This window comes from Sceloporus occidentalis, unplaced genomic scaffold (assembly GCF_023333645.1).
Source record: "Sceloporus occidentalis isolate IW3139 unplaced genomic scaffold, rSceOcc1.0.p SCAF_216, whole genome shotgun sequence".
In the NCBI taxonomy this organism is placed as follows: Eukaryota; Metazoa; Chordata; class Lepidosauria; order Squamata; family Phrynosomatidae; genus Sceloporus; species Sceloporus occidentalis.
The window spans coordinates 970,023-988,533 of NW_028317196.1; the positions used below are offsets into that span (position 1 = coordinate 970,023).

The following is an 18,511-nucleotide window of genomic DNA, read 5'->3' on the forward strand; positions in this document are numbered from 1 at the left end:
GGAAATTGATCTAAAATGGTTAATTGTCAGGATGAGGATTGAGAGGGGGAGGCGCACTTTATAGAGTCTGTGGCCCTCCAAATGGGGCTGCATTCATTTAAAACCCCCTTCATCCCAATAGGCTGGAGAAGGTGGACAAAGATGCCCCCAAGGGGCATTACTTTAATTTACCCCCTCCGCACTGTGAACATGATGGGGGCGGAAGTGCAGGCATGGATCGAGGTTGATGTCTCCAATATGTTTTTTTAGATTATTTACAGGAATATCCCCTCAAAGGTTAATTAATTACCCTCTCTCTACTGTGCACAAGGTGGAGGAAGAAGGAGGGAAACCTGTTAGTTGGCGCCTGGGAACCCCGTTTCTTTTTGTTTTAATGTAATTATTTTTTTTTAAATGTATTTATATAACATAGTGAGGTGGAGGGTTTGCCAGATACAGGCGAGGACATGTGAGTTCACAATGATCTTGAATGCTCTCGCCTGTGAATCAAAAATGTAAAGTCTTAGGCACTCGCATGCTGTTAAGTCAGTGAATCTACAAGTTGTTTTGCAAGCGTTAGCATGTGGGGGCCTGCGACTGGAGTCTGGTTAGTCGAGATAAATCCTAATTTGAACGACCACTCGACTTCTTAGTGAAATAGAGGAGATCCTTTCATTTTCCTGTAAGCCCTCAGAGTTTGAACGGACAGGGGTATTTTCAGGGGTCCTTTGTTTATAAAAAGGGGAAATTGGGGATCTCTCTAGGTCTTAGTGGCTGAGCACTGAGATATGACATCATAGCTCATCACTCTGTTCCACCCAAACCTGAAGAGACAACAAGTGTGATAAAGAGAGAGTCCTAAGTAGGCACCCTGCGTAGCCCAGGGGCCCCTTCCTCATTTCAGTGCATTGCATTATATGTATGTATTGTTTTCTCGACAGGTTTCTTTACCCAGATATCCACCTTGGCTGACGTGCAGGAGAACGTCATGGCTTACCTTCATGTCTTGAGTCGGCCAAAAGTTATTGATCAGGAACATGACATTATATGGACAGAGGCTTATGTCGACAGCACAGTAAGTATCGCATTAGCTCTTGTCTGCACTTAATTTAACTTGGTATTCTCGGCCAAGGCTTTATCAGATCCACCGGCGCATGCATTATATTAGCGCTGTTTATTCTGGAAACTGTTTATGGCGCAGACGTATTCATCACAGCACCGGATAATTAAGCTGGAAATAAGATACGTCTGGCTCTCCAAACACTGTATCTCTTCAACTTTAATTGTATTCCAAATATTTGAAGATATAACACCAAGCTGATGAAAAAGGTCATCGATAGGAATGACTAAAAAGCAAATTGGAAACATTGTTAGATTTTTAAAGAAATACTTTAAATTTAAATATAAAAAATATCTAAAAAAAAATATATATAAAAAATCGCTCCTTTTTGTGTAATTTTGCTTTCATGGCCTTAGGGTTAGAATGTAGTCCTGTGTTTGGATGAAGAGTCCTAATGACTTTTTCCCCCAGTACCCGACTGGCTTGTCTGCTTTCTCAAACTAAGAATTTTTCCATATCACCGATATTTTCACCCATTTTATTATTATTTTAAGAGGCCAATTATAGATCATTGTTATTACATGCTGGAAGTATAATGCATTTTAGGATCCGCAATCTCAGATCTACTAAACGGTAAACCCGCGTCGCTCTTCAAGTTGGAAGATACGGAGGACAGGAACTTCTCATAATTCTCCATAACATCCTACATGTCACAAGCCCCGCGCATGTCATGTGTTCACAAACTACGGGTCATTAATATCTGTGCATTGGTGGTCTTCGGGCTAAAAGGGGGAGGAAGGCAGTTTGGAGGTAGGGGGCCAATGCTTAACAGCCAGTTAAGGAATTTATGCCATAAAGCTGTATTCTGATTGGGCGAAAACGGGCGAAAGATACATCATTTGAGAAGAGGATAGAATAACTTTATGCCATACGAGAGCATAAAAAATATTTAATTAATAGTTTTAAATCTAGAAAGAATCATTTTAAAAGTGTGTATGTTTTATATATATATTTTTTTTTAAGTAAAACCTTTTTTTAATATATTTTTGGGGTTTATTAGTATCTAATGGTAAATATGCCTTTGTCATAGTCCTGATATAGATACATTTTAATAAATAGGTGATCCTAAACCATACGGAGCGATGCAGACATATCGTATAATGTTATATTATCTCAGGAACCTCTAGGTAATGTTTCTGATTTAGGATAAAAAAAAAAAAAAAAAGAAAAAAAAATCTTTATTGAATTTCCAATGATTTAGCCGCTACTAAAAAACTTGAAAATGTGGAACAAATTATTGGGCTCATAGAATATCAATTTAGTTTAACCAAATGATGGATAGCTCCTTATTACCGGTTATTTGTTAACATAATACAGTATTTTTACAGGCCTTCGCATGAATTGGATCAAATGCTGATGCAAGTCACTCCAAAAATAATTCTATAAACCTTTCCAAAGTTATTAAATTCTTAAGAAAAAAAAACATTGAATATTTTCATAGAAAAACCGTTGATTTTTTTTTCTTTTAAGACTCCCCAGAGAGATCAATACAATACGTCTCTAATAACTAAAAAAAATCCCAGAAAAACTGAGCCCAGGTTTATGCAAACACCCAGCATACATCAGTCAGTTAATAGGAGGTCATTTTGTTTTTTAGCATGTGATCTTTTAGAGCTAAAACAATCTATATATTATAGTGAAGCTACAGCAACCCAAAAGCCCATAAAGGGTCCGTGGGGCAGAAAGTGTGAATATTTTAAAAAAATATATACGATTTTTTTTTCCTTTGGCTTTCCAATGGAACGCCACAAAATTCACTTTAGAACAAAAGAATCAATCAAAGTCCTTACCGACGCTCGACTCTCATCGAACGCAATATGTCAGTCAAACCTTCCAGCCCGAGAAGTGGAAAGCTCAGTGGGTGCTCATCAGAACTAAAAGCGAGTGTCAAAGGATACAGAGAATTAGTCCGTTCCACGTTAAAAAAAAACGTAATTGCATGCGGAGTCCCCGCTGCTTCTGTCACCCAGATATGCAGATTTGTATCAGGCCGATGACGGAAGTAGTGACGCCATTCCGACTTTGTGCTCAAAGTTTGGTCTTCTAAAAATCCCTTGATTTCTGATAAATGCCAATTTTTATTTTGTGTTCATATCGCAGTTTCATAGATTCAGCGCACAGCATTAATTGTGCAAAAACTTTTAAAAGCACTGGAATTATTTATTTTAATGATATCCCCGTTTCCCGAGTGAATCTTTGTATGTAGTGTTTGTTTAATAAAATGGAGCAGATCAAAAAAGATCTTCAAAACATCAAACCGGAGCCACGCGCACTCCGAGGGGAACGCGGCGTTCCCTGCTGGGTATGTAGATCGCGCCCCGCCATCTGTATTAAATGGCTCCAAGGAAACTGATTATGCCCGGTCCTCCATCTCCTAGCAGATGGGTTCATTAAATTTAATAGCCTCCCGAGTTCTCGAAACAGTGTTGAGAACATGTGGGACGCGCTGCGACGCTTCACATCTTGCCACCGGAGCTATACGTACTTTGACTTTGGCTATAAATATTAAAGTACTTTGTTTCCGTTGAAACCCATTAATGATTTCATTGTAATTGTGGCGTAAAAGCAGCAATGATGTTTATTGGCTTCACCTGTAGGGGAAATGACGGATTTTCCAACTCTACGGGGCCAAGCGGGCATCAGGCCACATCCAACATTCACTAGTAGAAGAAATCCATGGGAACGCAACCTAAATCGGTTCTAATTCCTTGGTTATCAATTCTAAGTTCCATCGAAATCCAAAAATATTGTCTCGTGGCAGAGAATAAGAAGAAAAAAAATCTAAATGAAGAAAACACTGAAAAGTACTTTTTGGGAAGATGGAGAATTTGGTCAGTCCTGTAGATCACCAAGATTTCACCGGAACGCCAACCGGTTATTGTAACGTTTCTGAATGACGTCTCACAATCTGATGCTGTGAATAGCATAGAATGCGAATGGAAATGTAGCAATAGTTTAGGAATTTGAAATTCCTATGAGTAAGGATTATTCTCTGATTTATGATAAGGGTTACTTATCACCGCCCAACCATTCATGAGATTATACTCTATTGTCCTTTTTTTGTTCAGATGTTCTAGCTCTGACTTAAATTCCCTTTAATCATTGGCGACAGGTCTTGTTAAAGTCACCAACCTAAGGTGGGGCGCTTGGATCGGCCCATCGGAATAATCATTATCTTCTCTGTATTCCACAAAACAACTTTGCACGCTCAAGAACTAATGCAGTCGCCTTGAAAGGCTGGTAGAACACCCCATGCTCGTACATGAAGGGGTATTAATAATACTGTTACTTATTATTATTCTTTTTGGGCTGAATCATTTGGAGATACAAAGTTAAAAGCTGCAGACGTGACACTGTCTTTGTGCAGCAGTTCCCAGATCTTCAAAGGTAGGAAGAAAATAAATAGTCGTAATTTGAGCCTCAACCTTGTTATAGAATAAAATTATCTTGCAGTCAAGAACTTCTAATTTACTTCAAAGAGACTTCCAGAGCCAACTTTTGCTGGTGCTGTGCCACCCGTCCTCCAATGTCTACCCAGTCCCTTTAGGACCCAATTTGTTTGGGCTTCAAACATCACATTTTTTGTCAAAAAGGGTTTTTTTTTGTTGCTGAAATCATGAGTTTATTCAATAACTGTTTTGCACCAACCCAAAATTTTGTAAAAGGGGTCGTCTTCTGGGTAGTTGGATCGAGGAGGCAAAATAAATCCTCAGAAGAGATCTTATGATTAATGGCTATGTATGTTCTTCTTGGAAGCAGGCCAGATTCACAGGAGAAAGCCGGTTTAGGATTTAAGAACACGTAGAATAAGGACTAAGATTCTTCAGTGGGTTGGCGGTATGACACAAATGAGATGGGCCATGACCATTTTGTGAAGGTGACACTTTGACTTGACAGAGGACAAGTTCTATGTTGTTGCTGCCCAAAGTTGATGTCCCTTCAACATTTGATCCCAAAGACGTTTTCAGCTTTGGCTCTGAAGGTCCACAATGGGTTCAAGGATCGTCTCACCTAAGAATCTTTCAGAAACAGAGAACGGCTGACTGAGCTGCTGACAGGAGAAGACTGAAAACCATAACTTGTGGAGCTCTTAAATCCAATCCTGGGAAACCCAAAATCCACCATACTGAGCCTGATCATCCTAAACCATTGTGGCGATTAAAAAGCCCAATAAAAGCCGCCTCTAGTGCTTCTCAAGCCCTTTGGAAACCTGTAGGCTAAATGGTAGATGTCAAATTAGCTAGAATCAGAGAAAATCCAAAAGATATCTAATATTTAGATAATAAAAAGTAAGCAGATGGGTATTGTGGGCACTTCGTGGAAGGTAACTATTATGGCTTTTTCTTTTATATGATGAGCATATAGGTTTATAAACATTATATTTTAACGTGTGGCATTTTGTTCCATTTGCCACTTATTTACCAAGCCCAACTCCCGAGATAAGTGTAGTAAGCCGTGAAAACGTTTTCTTATCCGTGTCACTCAAGGCATCCGTTCCATTTCACACCAGCAGGACACCGCATGTCATCCCACTGACGCCGTCATCTCGGCTGCTAAATAAACGTCAAAAAAATAAGACGAAGTCGTGAAAGTTTCCGAAAGAATAATTGTCAGTTCCTAATGCTTCTCCAATAAGATTAGGCCGTTGAATGCTAGTGAACCGGACCTAAACCTGGAATTTCTCAAAAAAAAAAAAATGTGTTTTGACAGATCTTTAAGGTTTGTCTCCTAGAGTAGGACGCTATCAGATGTTACAATTCCTCTGTGTTACAGCGGGATGCGAGAGACACAGACTCAAGAACCAAAACGACTCTTCCCTCATGCATTTTTAAAAGCACCCCGGGCAATGTCTCCTTCGGCTCTACAAGCTTCATCACTCAGACTCATATTTATGGAACAGTCGTACGTTCTATACTGTCGTAGGAAACCTTACGCTGGGATTCAGCTGTTACATTGTATCACCAACTGTCGTTATGGAGATATAAAATACAAAAATCCCACAATTTAGCCTTTTTGAGTGACATCATAGAAAAAAAAAACTATTGCATGTTAGGTTCAAGAAGATACCTTGTGTAAAAAGTCTGTCCGTCGCTTTGACTTCTGTAGAAGGGACTCTGTGACCTCCTTGTACTATAACAACTTTTGTGTACTGGTCTAGGAATAGACATTTTCAGGATGTTTGTACAAATAGAAAGGTGGGAAGGACATGGAATAGTCTTCTGATCCGTTACAGAACGATTGTAAGCTCTTTGGGTAAGCTTCCAGAAATAACACTGAGCTCACAGAAATGTTTAAACCCCGTAATTCTAACAGGCCAAGCCAAAATTTCACATGTGGCCATTTTTAACTCTTAAGAAACAGCACCATAACTTATACTTGTTCATAAAGATAGCCGCCAGGGCTCACACATGGGTGCAGAACTAGGACAAGGCAGCCATTTTTTGTTAAAAAAAAGTAAAAGTTAATTTTCCAGGCAATACAACTGCCCCAGAATTTTAAATATAAACAACAGGGGATAAAAAATCACCTTACATTTCATGCTTCCTTACTTTTAACTGGAAAAGCTTTATTTTTATAATATTTTTATTATTTTTATTGCGTATTTGCTAGATTAATTTCCACATACATTTTTGCCTTTCATTTAGCGCAAAACACGATGTCCCTTTTTTTTACTCACAAGACGCAAAAAAAACCCCAAAACACATTAATCCTAACAACATGGCTCCTAAAAAAGTATCTTAAACATTAGGGTGATATTAAAAATAAAATAAGATACACTAAATGAATTCTGTTTTGTTTGTTTTTTCAGCTCCCTCAGGCTCAAAAGGTAAAAAAATAATAATAATTCTGTTAACTCATTGACTAAATAATTGATTTTTTTTTGCATGTCTATAATGTTCCACCTGGTACAGTGGTAATTAGGGTAATTCCCCACAATAAGACTAATATTGATTCAGCTTTATTTTACATAGTTCATTAACCTCAACACTAATCGAGTCGAATTGGATAACCGTAATTAATAGTAACCCCTATTAATTAACGATATAGGATAAAACATTTCGTTGCAAGGCTGGCTGAACAGTGCTTGTGGCCCTCAATGGCTTCTCGTTGACCCGAGGGTCTCGGAAAACGGTTTTCCCCTGCGTGTAATACGTTTAGGGGTACGGTTTAGCACTGTTTAGTGATAATTAACCCAGTATCCACTGTACAAGGAATTGTTTTATTGCTTCGTGTAACTAAAACACATTCAGACACATGTCTTGGAAGTGTCACCCTTGGAACGATTGCTACAGTTACCACCGACACGTCTATGAAATGTAGCAATACGGTTCCATATGAGTAATTCCCGTCACTTCATGTGTTCCCGCATCATACATGTCTGTATCATCACGGAGTGGATTGTAACGTCCTTTGGCATTACGTGTGACCCCCGAACATCGTCACCCCTGCTGTTTCCTGTGTGTCACATATGTTTGAGAGGTCGATCATACGATAGAATACACGTGTGCTCAGAGAGTCTTCTAGGGACTGCATGGCGCATTCAACCAACGCATTGAGTCACTACGTACCATTCCACGTTAAGTTAAACGCGTGGGGGGCAATTCGGTGTCATTTTACCAGATTAAGGTAAGGAACGTTAATCAGGGGCCGAGGACATGGCTTTTACAGTCTCCGCAGGCACAGTAACTATCAGAGATAACCTTGTAAAAATGGCTTCAACTTGATGGACGTCGTTAAATGGATATTAAAAGGGACGGCGTGTCACCTGGTGCCCAGGCTTGTAGCGATTAGACTGGAATTTTTATATTTTCTTCAAAAGTGTTTTCTTTTCTATCAACATTTCAAGCAGTTTTGATGTGGAAATGCTCTGCTTTGATGTGTTATGACAAAGACGTCCTTCACGTTCCAGGAATTCTAGATTCAGGAAATGCTGACAATAGCAGTTTGTCAGGTCAATCTTTTCCTGGCCTGAAGAGCTTACTATTGGCTTTCCTATTTCAGAAATAATGACTTCTTAAAGGGCCAGAATAATCTCCAGTTTATGAAAGAGCAGAATTCCTCGCCTTTAGCTGGACCCATCGCTTGTCTCGTATCATGTCTTCTCTGTTTGTTGGTGTCTGAAACACAGAAATAAAGGAGACAATATTCCAGAACATACACATCTCACGTAGAAATTCTGCCCCTTTAATACGTTTGTGAGCAGACCTGTATCTGGAGCTGGTCCCGTGGCAAACTTCAGTTCACATCGTAGAAGTCGGGTGTGCGTTAGATGAATATGGGACATTTTACAGGCATAGGGGGCGGTCTATGGGTCCCACGCATGGTATAAGATCCCGTTGCCACCACAACGTCAGGTCGGAGTCCGCACTCGAAGAATCTGGAAATCAGATCAGGTCAAGAAAAGATTTGGAATAAAATGTAGGAAAAATATAATTAACCAATATGATACCGAGCTGTAGAGTGCTCGGACTTTCAGCAAGGAGTCAACCCAACGAAACCATGGACCGTCCTGTAAGGGAACAGCGTACTAAGCCTTGGTTTCTAGATTATCGAATCCACAAATCGCCCTACATACACAGTGCTTTAACTCCGTACAGTTACTAACGAAAGGGATCTTGTCTCCATTACAATGTAAAAGACAAATGTTGGCTGTCGTTTGTGTCCATTAATGTCCTGATAGCGTCTTTGTTTTTCTTTTCCTTTGTTACCCTATACCTTGTGTAAGTAATGTTTTATGTCCTCGTTTTTTCTCGCTGCAACCATGTTTTAGCAGTTTTTGAGCCCTTACATCATGCTTTTGCTTCATTCTACGTGTTTGCCTCCTTGAGTGCCAAAGAGGTGTGCAAAATATTCCAAGCCGACGCGTTTCGCACCCCTATGTCATCCAATGGGTAGAACTCCAAAGAGCTGAGTTTTCTGTCACTGGGGACCAGAAATATCATAATGATATCTATGTTTCTAACCCAAGAAGGACATTTGTATTATTTTTTTTCCAACCATAAAATAGCGAGTTTAGGGGACAGCTTCGGACAATCGATAAGCGGTATTTATATGTAATGATATCCCATTCCTATTATCAACGAAGTCTGTCATTAATGATCAGAAACAATTGTGCCCGGAATCATTCTAGGAACCCAAGAAACATCTGTTATATGTTTAAATGTAAATCACATTACAAATAATCACATCACAGATGGGAATTAAAGTGACATCAAAGCTAAAAAGTTATTGAATACACGATAGAAAATGACAGGTACAGCTACAGGAATCAAGAACATAAAACTTTTCACCATTCTAAAGATGAATCACATGGTATTGTCCTCAGAACAGAAACACGTTTTCCCATCACACATTGTTACCGTGTGCCTGTTTGTTACATTGTTCATAATGTTGTTTGTGAAGCATTGCATTCTGTATGTCGCATCTACATAAGGGGCGAATGTTCCGGATACATTGTCCTCGCCCCATTGTCCATAACAGAAAAATATATTGGTCTACATTTCGCTCGAACAGAAATAAAGTCTGGAACTTGGTGTAACACCCCTGCTTTCTCATTGGCTGCCTGTTAGAGCAGACAACCTATGAGAGAAGAGTGCGGAGACCCCTGTGATAGCCCCATTCATCATTTGTAAGAACGTTAAATTGTTCATAAAAATGTGAATTTAGTGTTTTTCTTTTAAATTTAAACCGTGTTGTCTGGTTCTGTCATATTGTCCATATCACTGAATTCAGGCCAGATAGCAAATAAATAAGTGAATATAATTGACCATAACTTCAATTGTTTCACTATTTAGAGAAAAAAGAAAAATAAATATTTTATCATGACAAAATAGATGTGAAATAGTATAAAAATAGGCAGATTACCCGCAAAGTATTAATGGTTCTTGTAAAATGTTTTATGTCTATTATCGAAACATTGTTTCTATGTTAAATGTGCATCACCCTACTGTGTTAGTGTTTTGTTCTATTAATAAATACAATTGTTTGCTTTTTCTATTACTGATATTTCTGAAAGAGTTATTTTTATTAATATTATTGAAAACTAAAAAAGTAAGAAATATAAAAAAAAAAAAAAAAAAAAAGACAAAGCTTTAGATCTTTTGGACTTTGAGTCCCTCGGAATCTGAACTCTGGGTACTCGTCCATGCCCAACCAGGTAACGTAATTTGGGAAGCCATCCCCCACCTGAAAGCTTCTGCTTGTACATTCCCCAGTTATTTATGGTCTTCCCATTAAAAAAATGATGAGGCAGCAGGAGCGACACCTGAAGACCCCACTTTCTTATCCGTTATGGAAATCCCCCAAACTATCTCCCAATTTTTCAAAATGCCCCAAAGCTCATGAATCTGATCTTGCGTTTTCCGTTATTTTGGTTCCCGCTGATCTGCGTGATATTTAGCACACATCGTAATTCATGAATGATTGGGGCACTTATATAATTATAACCTCAAATTAGGAATGTATGATTGTGACACCGGAGCTAATAAGGATCCCACTGTCATCTAAAACGTAATTCAGAACTACATCTTCCACAAATTAAGTCATAATAAAAACACATTATTAAAAAAAATAACCAGTTGCCATATGGCGGCTTTAAAACCATTACTGGCAATAAAAAGATGTGCGTTCGATCAGAATCATCTCTCGTGTTGCGTGTAAAGTTCCGTCACATGTTTTATCCAATGGATTTGTATTCTTTTTGTCTTAATTGCACCAAAACCTCATTAATTCCTCCCACCGGCCGCCTCCACCCCGACTCTCTGTTACATTGTGGAATCTCTTGTTAATTTCTTTAATTGTTTGAAAGTCGCTTTTGTCTTTTGTTTATGTTCAGCTGGCGGACGATCAGGGCTTAGTTTTGATGACGACGGTTGCGATGCCGGTATTCAGTAAACATAATGAAACTGTAAGTAACCGCTAACCCCACAAAATATATCTCAGTCATGGAATTTGCTGTCATTTATTATATTTTCCTGTGCTTAACTTTTCCTATTTTTGATGACTTTGAAAATATCTTTCTTCCAGATCCCCCAAATACCTGAGAGACCATCTGATGCTTGAGTATCCCCCATTGTTGGCTTCATGAAACTAGTTGGCTGGAACAACCAATCAATAAAACAGGCCCATGTCAAAGATTTAAGGGAGAATAATAGGATCTTGAGGCTTCGGCACTAACAGGGGAGGGCTGGCACCTTCTGCCCTGGGGGGTGGGGTGTAAAGCCAAGGGGCCCCATCGGCCCATGCCCCCTTCCAACATATACACTAGTACACATACATACACCCTCATGCTAGCACACATTCCCTCTCATGCCACTTACATATACACATTTTTGCTCACCCACAAACACTTGCACATACACATCCATGCTTACACACACAAACTTACACATACAAATCCATACTTACACACACAAAATTACACATTTTAACACACATTCATGCTACCACACAAACACTCCCACATACACATTCATGCTAACACACACACACTCCCATATACACGTTCATGCTAACACACAAATGCTTACACATTCATTCTCACATTCACTTATACATAGATTCTCATTCTAACACACATACTGAATTTCTCCTCTTACCTCATTGGCAGCTTTGTCTCTGGCTGCTCACCTACAGGGTCACGTAACCTCACCTTAAGTGACTCCGCTGCGTTTGTGCCTCCCAGTGCAGAGCCCCCAAGCCACCCTGCCACTGGGCACTAAAGTTAAGTTTTAAAATGTAACTAACTTGGATTTTTTATAATGAAGTCCATGTTCTCCCTATTCTATTAGGAAAATGTCATTGCAAATACCCTGACGATTCCTGGTACAAAATTTAGCTGGACCTGTTATGCGTCTGCAAAATATATTACCCTTAAATCTTAATTTACCATAAATATTTTATTCCGTGCAAAGTCATCCACTTCATTTACTGTTTTGTAATATTAGGGTAGAAATGTATTTGCCAACATCGTGGAAACGCAGATTGGTGATAATTTACAATGTTGGCAGATTTTCAGAGCCTTTTCGAAATTCTTTGATCTTTATATCAAAATGTTTTAGAAAACATCTGGCGATTACCAGAATAACATGTGCCGTCTGGGCAATTAAAAGAAAAAGTTGCAATTTACCTGATTTCTTGTTCTTTTGGGTTTTGCTATATCAAGACCCAAAAGGTGTTGCTAGGTATGTTGGGGGGTTTGGAGTATTTTTTAGGTATCTCAATCTGTCATTTGGGATTTGGGGGTAACTGGATCCAGTAAACAGCAGGGACGGACATTTTTGTCCCATTAAACATGTTAAGTAATCTAAAATTCGTTATGTGGGTGACCAATGCCCCTAATTCCTTACTGACCCAAAAATTCCTCCATGGGGGGTACAGAACTTAGAAAGGGTTCAATCCTAAATCTTTCACAGACCAGTGTCTTGGGATTCATGGCTTTTGTTTTGCCAGGTCCTTGGTGTCACAATGTTAACCATTTCATTATGAATATGAAATAATATACCTGCTTTAACTGCTGGTAAATTGGAATGGACATTCTTCCTTGAACACAGGTGACCAATGTGTAAGAACTAATTTCCTAATGCTACTTCATTATATAACTTAACCCTTTAGATGACGGTGGGTAGGCAAGGCACTGGCCTGGCATTTAAAGGGTTAGATTTCCCTTCACACATATGGACTTTATTGACATCATGGTAAAAATGTATCAAAGTATGTTGTCATAACAAGCTGAGGGTTTTTTGTTTTTTTTGTTATAACAACCACCAAATGGTGCGGTTTTACATTTTTCGCAGTTAAAACAGTTGGCCGCGTTAAATAGAATAAAAATCGCCGGTTTAATTGCAGGCGAGAGACGTGTCCGGTTTGGGCTGATTGTTTCTAGAGATACGGATTTCATGATTGCAGTCGATACATTTCTGGTGCGGGAAAGTGTTTCAGACAGAGGCGCAGCGACAGCTGGGTTCGCTCACGTAATCCGCCTTCATATCCATCAGCGTCTTTGAAACGTCGGCAGAACAAAGCGTTTTGGTCGTCTGTGCACTGTAAGAGATTTATGACAACGTGAAAATAATTAGCGAAGGGCTGTAATGTTTTAGCATCGATTGTTTACATCCTAAGAAGCCTGTATTTTTTCATTTCTTATTTTGAACAGAGATCAAAGGGGGTTCTGCTAGGTGTCGTTGGCACAGATGTTCCCGTGAAAGAACTTTTAAAGGCAATTCCAAAATATAAGGTAAATCTTCAAGAAGTCCCTGCTTACCTATTTATGTCTCTCTCCCGCCACACCCAGTCCTAGTGCGCCTGAGGGTCCCCGGCGTAAATTAGACCTGTCAAATACCATTACAGGTGAGTCCTGGCATGAAAGAGAAAAATCCAAAGGAATTTACTTTTTCTGTATGTGCCAAATTACAAAATAATCTCGTAAAATATTCCTTGTACTAAACTGGAATAACATTTTTAAGATGTTCAATTTCTGGTCCAATTAAAATAGGCGTTAGAGTTGCAGTTAATACCTGGCAGTCGTTGGACCCTCCCCGGTGCTGTAAAAAAAAGAAAAAAGTATGGTGTTGGATAATTTTTGGGGATGTTTAATGTTCTGGCTTCAGAATTATAGCCATTTTAAGGCAGAGAACAGTCCCCATTATTTACTTTTTTGATCGCATACTTTAAAAACCAGCTCCATAACTATTACCGGATCATCTATGTCATCGCGTTATAAAAATCTTTTTATTATTGAGTAGCTAATGTTTGCCTTCCGTTCTTGGGCGAGTCTCTTTGCTCCCGATCGCTCTAGTAAATGTTAAATAAAAGGTTCCATTGGAACGTTAGGCGAAACCAGATGGAATGTGATGCGAATGGAGCCCAGGTGTCGTCCTGTGGCTGGCGGGGAAACGTTGTAAACCACCTGGGGCTTTTTCCCCTCCTAGGTCCTCATCCCAGGTTTATGAAGTAAGCGGATCCTGTAACGTTGATTTATGATGTAATACCTTTAATGTGAAAACACATAGACAATAATCTGAGCACAAAACAAAATAAGTTATTAAGAACGTAATGTTTTCCTTGCATGTATTTTATGCTCACCGCCTATGTCGATAGTCCCTATTTCTGAGGTTTTTCTGATAAAACCTTTTCTTCAGCACCTTTTCCTGCATCATGGAAAGCTGGAGGTCTGGCATGATTTCCTGTTTGTCTCAAAAGATACCTCTCTATGATGATATCAGTTAGGATCGAACTCACCCCACAGGAAGTTAATGTCCTCCAGGTCTCCATGATACAGGAAGTAGCAACACGAGAAAGGTTTAAATGCTAAATGCAAGAAAATGTTAGATTAAATAACATGTTCGCTCATTGAAGAGGTGTAATAAATGTGCATTATCCCAGCCTTCTTTGTGATTTTTTGTATTTTAATGTAACATGCGCGGACGCATGCATTCTTAGCTAATCTATCTCTTTTTCCTGTTTCCGTTTCAGCTGGGAATTCACGGTTACGCATTTGCAATCACAAACAATGGTTATATTTTAACGCACCCGGAACTCAGGCCTTTGGTGAGTTTTCAGAATTCTGTTTTATTTCAGTTTCGCTCCATACAAAAAAAAGCAAAGGATGGTCAAAAAAAGGGTAATATGATCAGCTAAACAGCAGAAGAAAATATCGCTTAAAATTTAAATTAAAATTTCGAAAACAAAAAAAACTAAGTTTTTGTAAATAGCTTCATGTGTCATAAAGAAATTTACCTACCCTACTTGGACCAGCGTCCAGATCAGATAGTTAGTTAGGTTCCTATAAAGTCTTAACATTTCTGGGCATTTGTTAAATCATGTAAATATAAACTTTTCACATCCAATCTTTAAGGTGGAGCCTCAAAAATGCCCCGAAAGGAACCTCCGAGACACAATTCAAGAGCCCAGAGCTTTAAGAAGATGCCATTAGGGCCCTAGGTGGCCAGAAGATAATCAGAACGTCAGCATGGACCTTAATAGTCAACTTTGGGCAGGAAGACAGATAGGAAAATACTAAGATTTGTTTAACTCCATCCTAAGAACATTGAGTCAATACTCAGAATGTTGAATATCCATAGAAACCCAGTTCCCGTTTCCCCAAATATCGCTGTATCAGCACTGACTTTTTATTTTGATGTTGAAAGGAGAGAAACCCAATGTCCACCATTGTCCACCATGTTAGTCGATGTCCTCTTCAAATAAGGGCAATCTGTTGGTACTTAGAGCCCAAATATAAATAACGTCATGAACATGTTTAATGGGACAATGTCCGTGTTATTCTCTTGTTAATTCGTGCTGCTATCATACAATCACTTTTTACCGAGAATTTTCAATTTGGGTCAAAAATGAGTCAACAGTGGAAATTTTCAAATGAATTTACCACGGTGGGGTAATTTATAAGAATTCTTGGAACCGGAATAGAGTGCAATAAATAATTAAAAGAGTTTTTTTATTTTAAGATTCCCATAATGTGGAGGAAATCGCATCCGCCGGCCGGTGGCGGAGCTTGGGGAAAGTGTTTTCCAGGACAGTTTAGCTGCAGTCGTGTTCCCAGGATGCTTTAAATAGAAGGACTATCATTACACACTAACTGCTTATTTCATTGCAGAGACAGAAGTTTATAGCGTCTGCTTCCTCAGCGCGTAATCATACGGATTTCTGCTTTATCCGTAAAATATGCTTATTTTGTTCTTGTGATAAAATGGCTTCCCGGATTCATACTCACGCCAGCTTTACTTAAACAGAGGGTGATACAGTGAGTAGACTGAATCTTTACAGCAGAAGAACAAGCAGACTAGATGGGGCTGAAAATTTCCATATTTCTGTAATCCAGGGTTTACAGTGACTTTCCTTATGGATTTATATAAAAGTTACATTAAACCCCACTCGCTCGCAGTTCTCTGATGCACCACTAGGTGGCGCTGCTGCACTGCCGCGAACAAAGTTACATTTTGACTTTTTTTTCCAGCTAATTTGATTTTCTGATTTATTCAAACCAGATCTGAAAATTGATTTATTCCAGGTTTACATTTTTTATATATATATATATATATATATATATATATATATATATATATATATATATATATATTTGTGTGTAACCTGGAGAATGCAAAGAATGGTATTTAATATTTTATTCTTTAAGATTCTAACACTAAAAGGATAGAGGATCTGATCTGAAAATCATATTTATGACATTGGGAAACCAATTATTCTTCTCAATTTTCTGTACTACAGAAAAAAAACCTGTCTAGCAGACCAGTAAACACAATACAATATACAATATATATTAAATATAATATTTATGTCCATCTTTTCTAGTTGTAACAGCTTTGTTATATTTGTTTTTTTATTAATTATAGTTAGAATAGAAAAAAAACCCAATGAATAATATAATTATTAACAAGCTGCATTAATTTGGTTACGCTGTTATATGGGTCCACAATGTAGTGCTTCTGATTAAATTGGGGGTGTTTAAAGTTAATGGTATGTTAGTAGGACTACTTGTTGGATAAATTGGGGTTCTTGGCTATAAAACAAAATCCTTATTTTTATATATATATATATATATATATTATTTAAAGGTATTAATTTGGTGCTATTTGGACATGTGTGTATAGCTTTACTTTGTCTTCAAGTTCCAAAACAGCTTTGGGGTTTAGGAGTGCCCGAAGTACCCCTCCCATGCTCCAGGGGGCAGTATAGCTCAGGAGGATATCATGGCAATGGTGTTATGGGGGCTACTTTTAAATGTTGCTCTGAGCTCAAACTGTCCACCGGGCCATAAAATTCAGGATCTAATCAGGGTTTCTCATCCCCCTAACATTTACCCCACCCCCCCAGCAACATTATCAGCTGATTGGAAATGATTTACGGCTCATTGATAAAGCGAACACAAACTCCTGCAACGCAACCACCCAGGAGCTTCTCAGACATCCTCGGGACATCTGAAAGAGCTTAAAACCCAGAACGCAATCATTTCACTGGGGATAAAAACTATACTTTCTAAATCCTCGCGCTTTAGGTTTTTTAAAAAATAAAGCATTATGATAATCCTTTCTTACCATAAAGCCCTTTCCTTAGGAGTTCTGATGCGAATCTCCCGGTAGTTGATATATTTTCTTTTATTGTTCCAAGTCAGGTTTGGTAACATACATCTGTTTACAATGTGTAATGCTGCGTTCGGTCGGAACACGCCAAAACATTTGATGCAATTTCTCAGGTATGCAGAACGAGCCGAGTTTTTTTCTTTTTTGTCCGCATCTTGATCAAAATGAGATTTTTTTTTCTACTTTAACTTTTTTTAAACTTAAAAGTGTGTTTTGGAATGTAATTCATTTACTGTTTACCGTTCATAAAATCAAAGTTAAAGGGATTAGAGCCCTTTTTCCCCCCCTACCAGCTTGCATTTAAAATAAGCCACTTTTAAAATACATAAATACCCCCTTTTTTTTTACGAGATTTATGTTATATGTCAGCTTTAATATTAAAGGCGATGCTTTAGAGGGAACTGCGAGCTGCATTATTTATAGCAGTTTTTGATTTCTTTTGAAAGAAAAAAATGTGGCCAATGAAATCTATAAATAAAAAAAAACAACTAGAAAAATAGGAAAAATTCTGGGAAGCAAATCCTTTGATACTTTCTAAAAAAAACCGGCAAAGTGCGAAGCTGGTTTTCCCTCGTTTAATAATAAAATGCTATATTTCTAATAATTAGAAATATAGTAGAAAAAAAACATTATCAAGTTCCCTAATTAATATATATATTTTTTTAAAAGTACTAGGGATACAAGGTCTCCCGGCATTGTTTAATACCCTCACTGTATTACCCTCTACCACTTCTGCTGGGAGGCTGTTCCACTTATCTACCACCCTCTCAGTAAAGTAAAACTTCCTTCCATTCCATCTCAGTCTCTGACCCTCTAGTGTCTCTTGTTGTAACTTTTCTCCTCCTTTAAAATTTTGTTAAATCTCTTTATTAAAGAACGATGCCCCCCATAACTAGTCAGCTGCCGGGTTTCATTTATTCTAAATAACCTCTGTTTACGTCTCCTTGTGGAAAGTTTAGGGAACGTCCTAACTTCTCAAAAATTATGAGAATTATCAACAAGATTTTTTTCTTTTTTTTTTTTTAATTGGTCAAATCCTCCTTGACTTCAGGTCTCTCGTTTGGGGGGGGGACGTTTTCTGGACTGTGGCAGGATTAGTTCAATGATATAATCTCATGATTATTTTCTCTTTAGTATTAAAAGACATAGACTATAAAAGGACAAAAGCCCCAAATATAATAAAAAAAACTTAATTTAGCAATTAATAAAATATTTAATTATGATGTCATCGTTTTATGTATAGGGCGTGAGGATGACGTTGATCTGCTAAGATAAACCGGCGTGAAGAATATCATTTTAT

The 18,511-nt window shown here is 38.2% G+C and overlaps 1 protein-coding gene across 1 annotated transcript in view; it reads left to right on the forward strand.

The window, feature by feature from the left end:
- LOC149277366 (voltage-dependent calcium channel subunit alpha-2/delta-3-like) overlaps positions 1–18,511 on the forward strand; it is a 199,320-nt gene that overhangs the window by 110,454 nt on the left and 70,355 nt on the right. Inside the window, exons 13-17 of the mRNA XM_089503037.1 lie at positions 921–1,054; positions 6,909–6,926; positions 10,935–11,006; positions 13,254–13,334; positions 14,573–14,647. Of these exons, the coding sequence (XP_089359163.1) occupies positions 921–1,054; positions 6,909–6,926; positions 10,935–11,006; positions 13,254–13,334; positions 14,573–14,647 (380 nt within the window). The remainder of the gene's footprint in view (positions 1–920; positions 1,055–6,908; positions 6,927–10,934; positions 11,007–13,253; positions 13,335–14,572; positions 14,648–18,511) is intronic.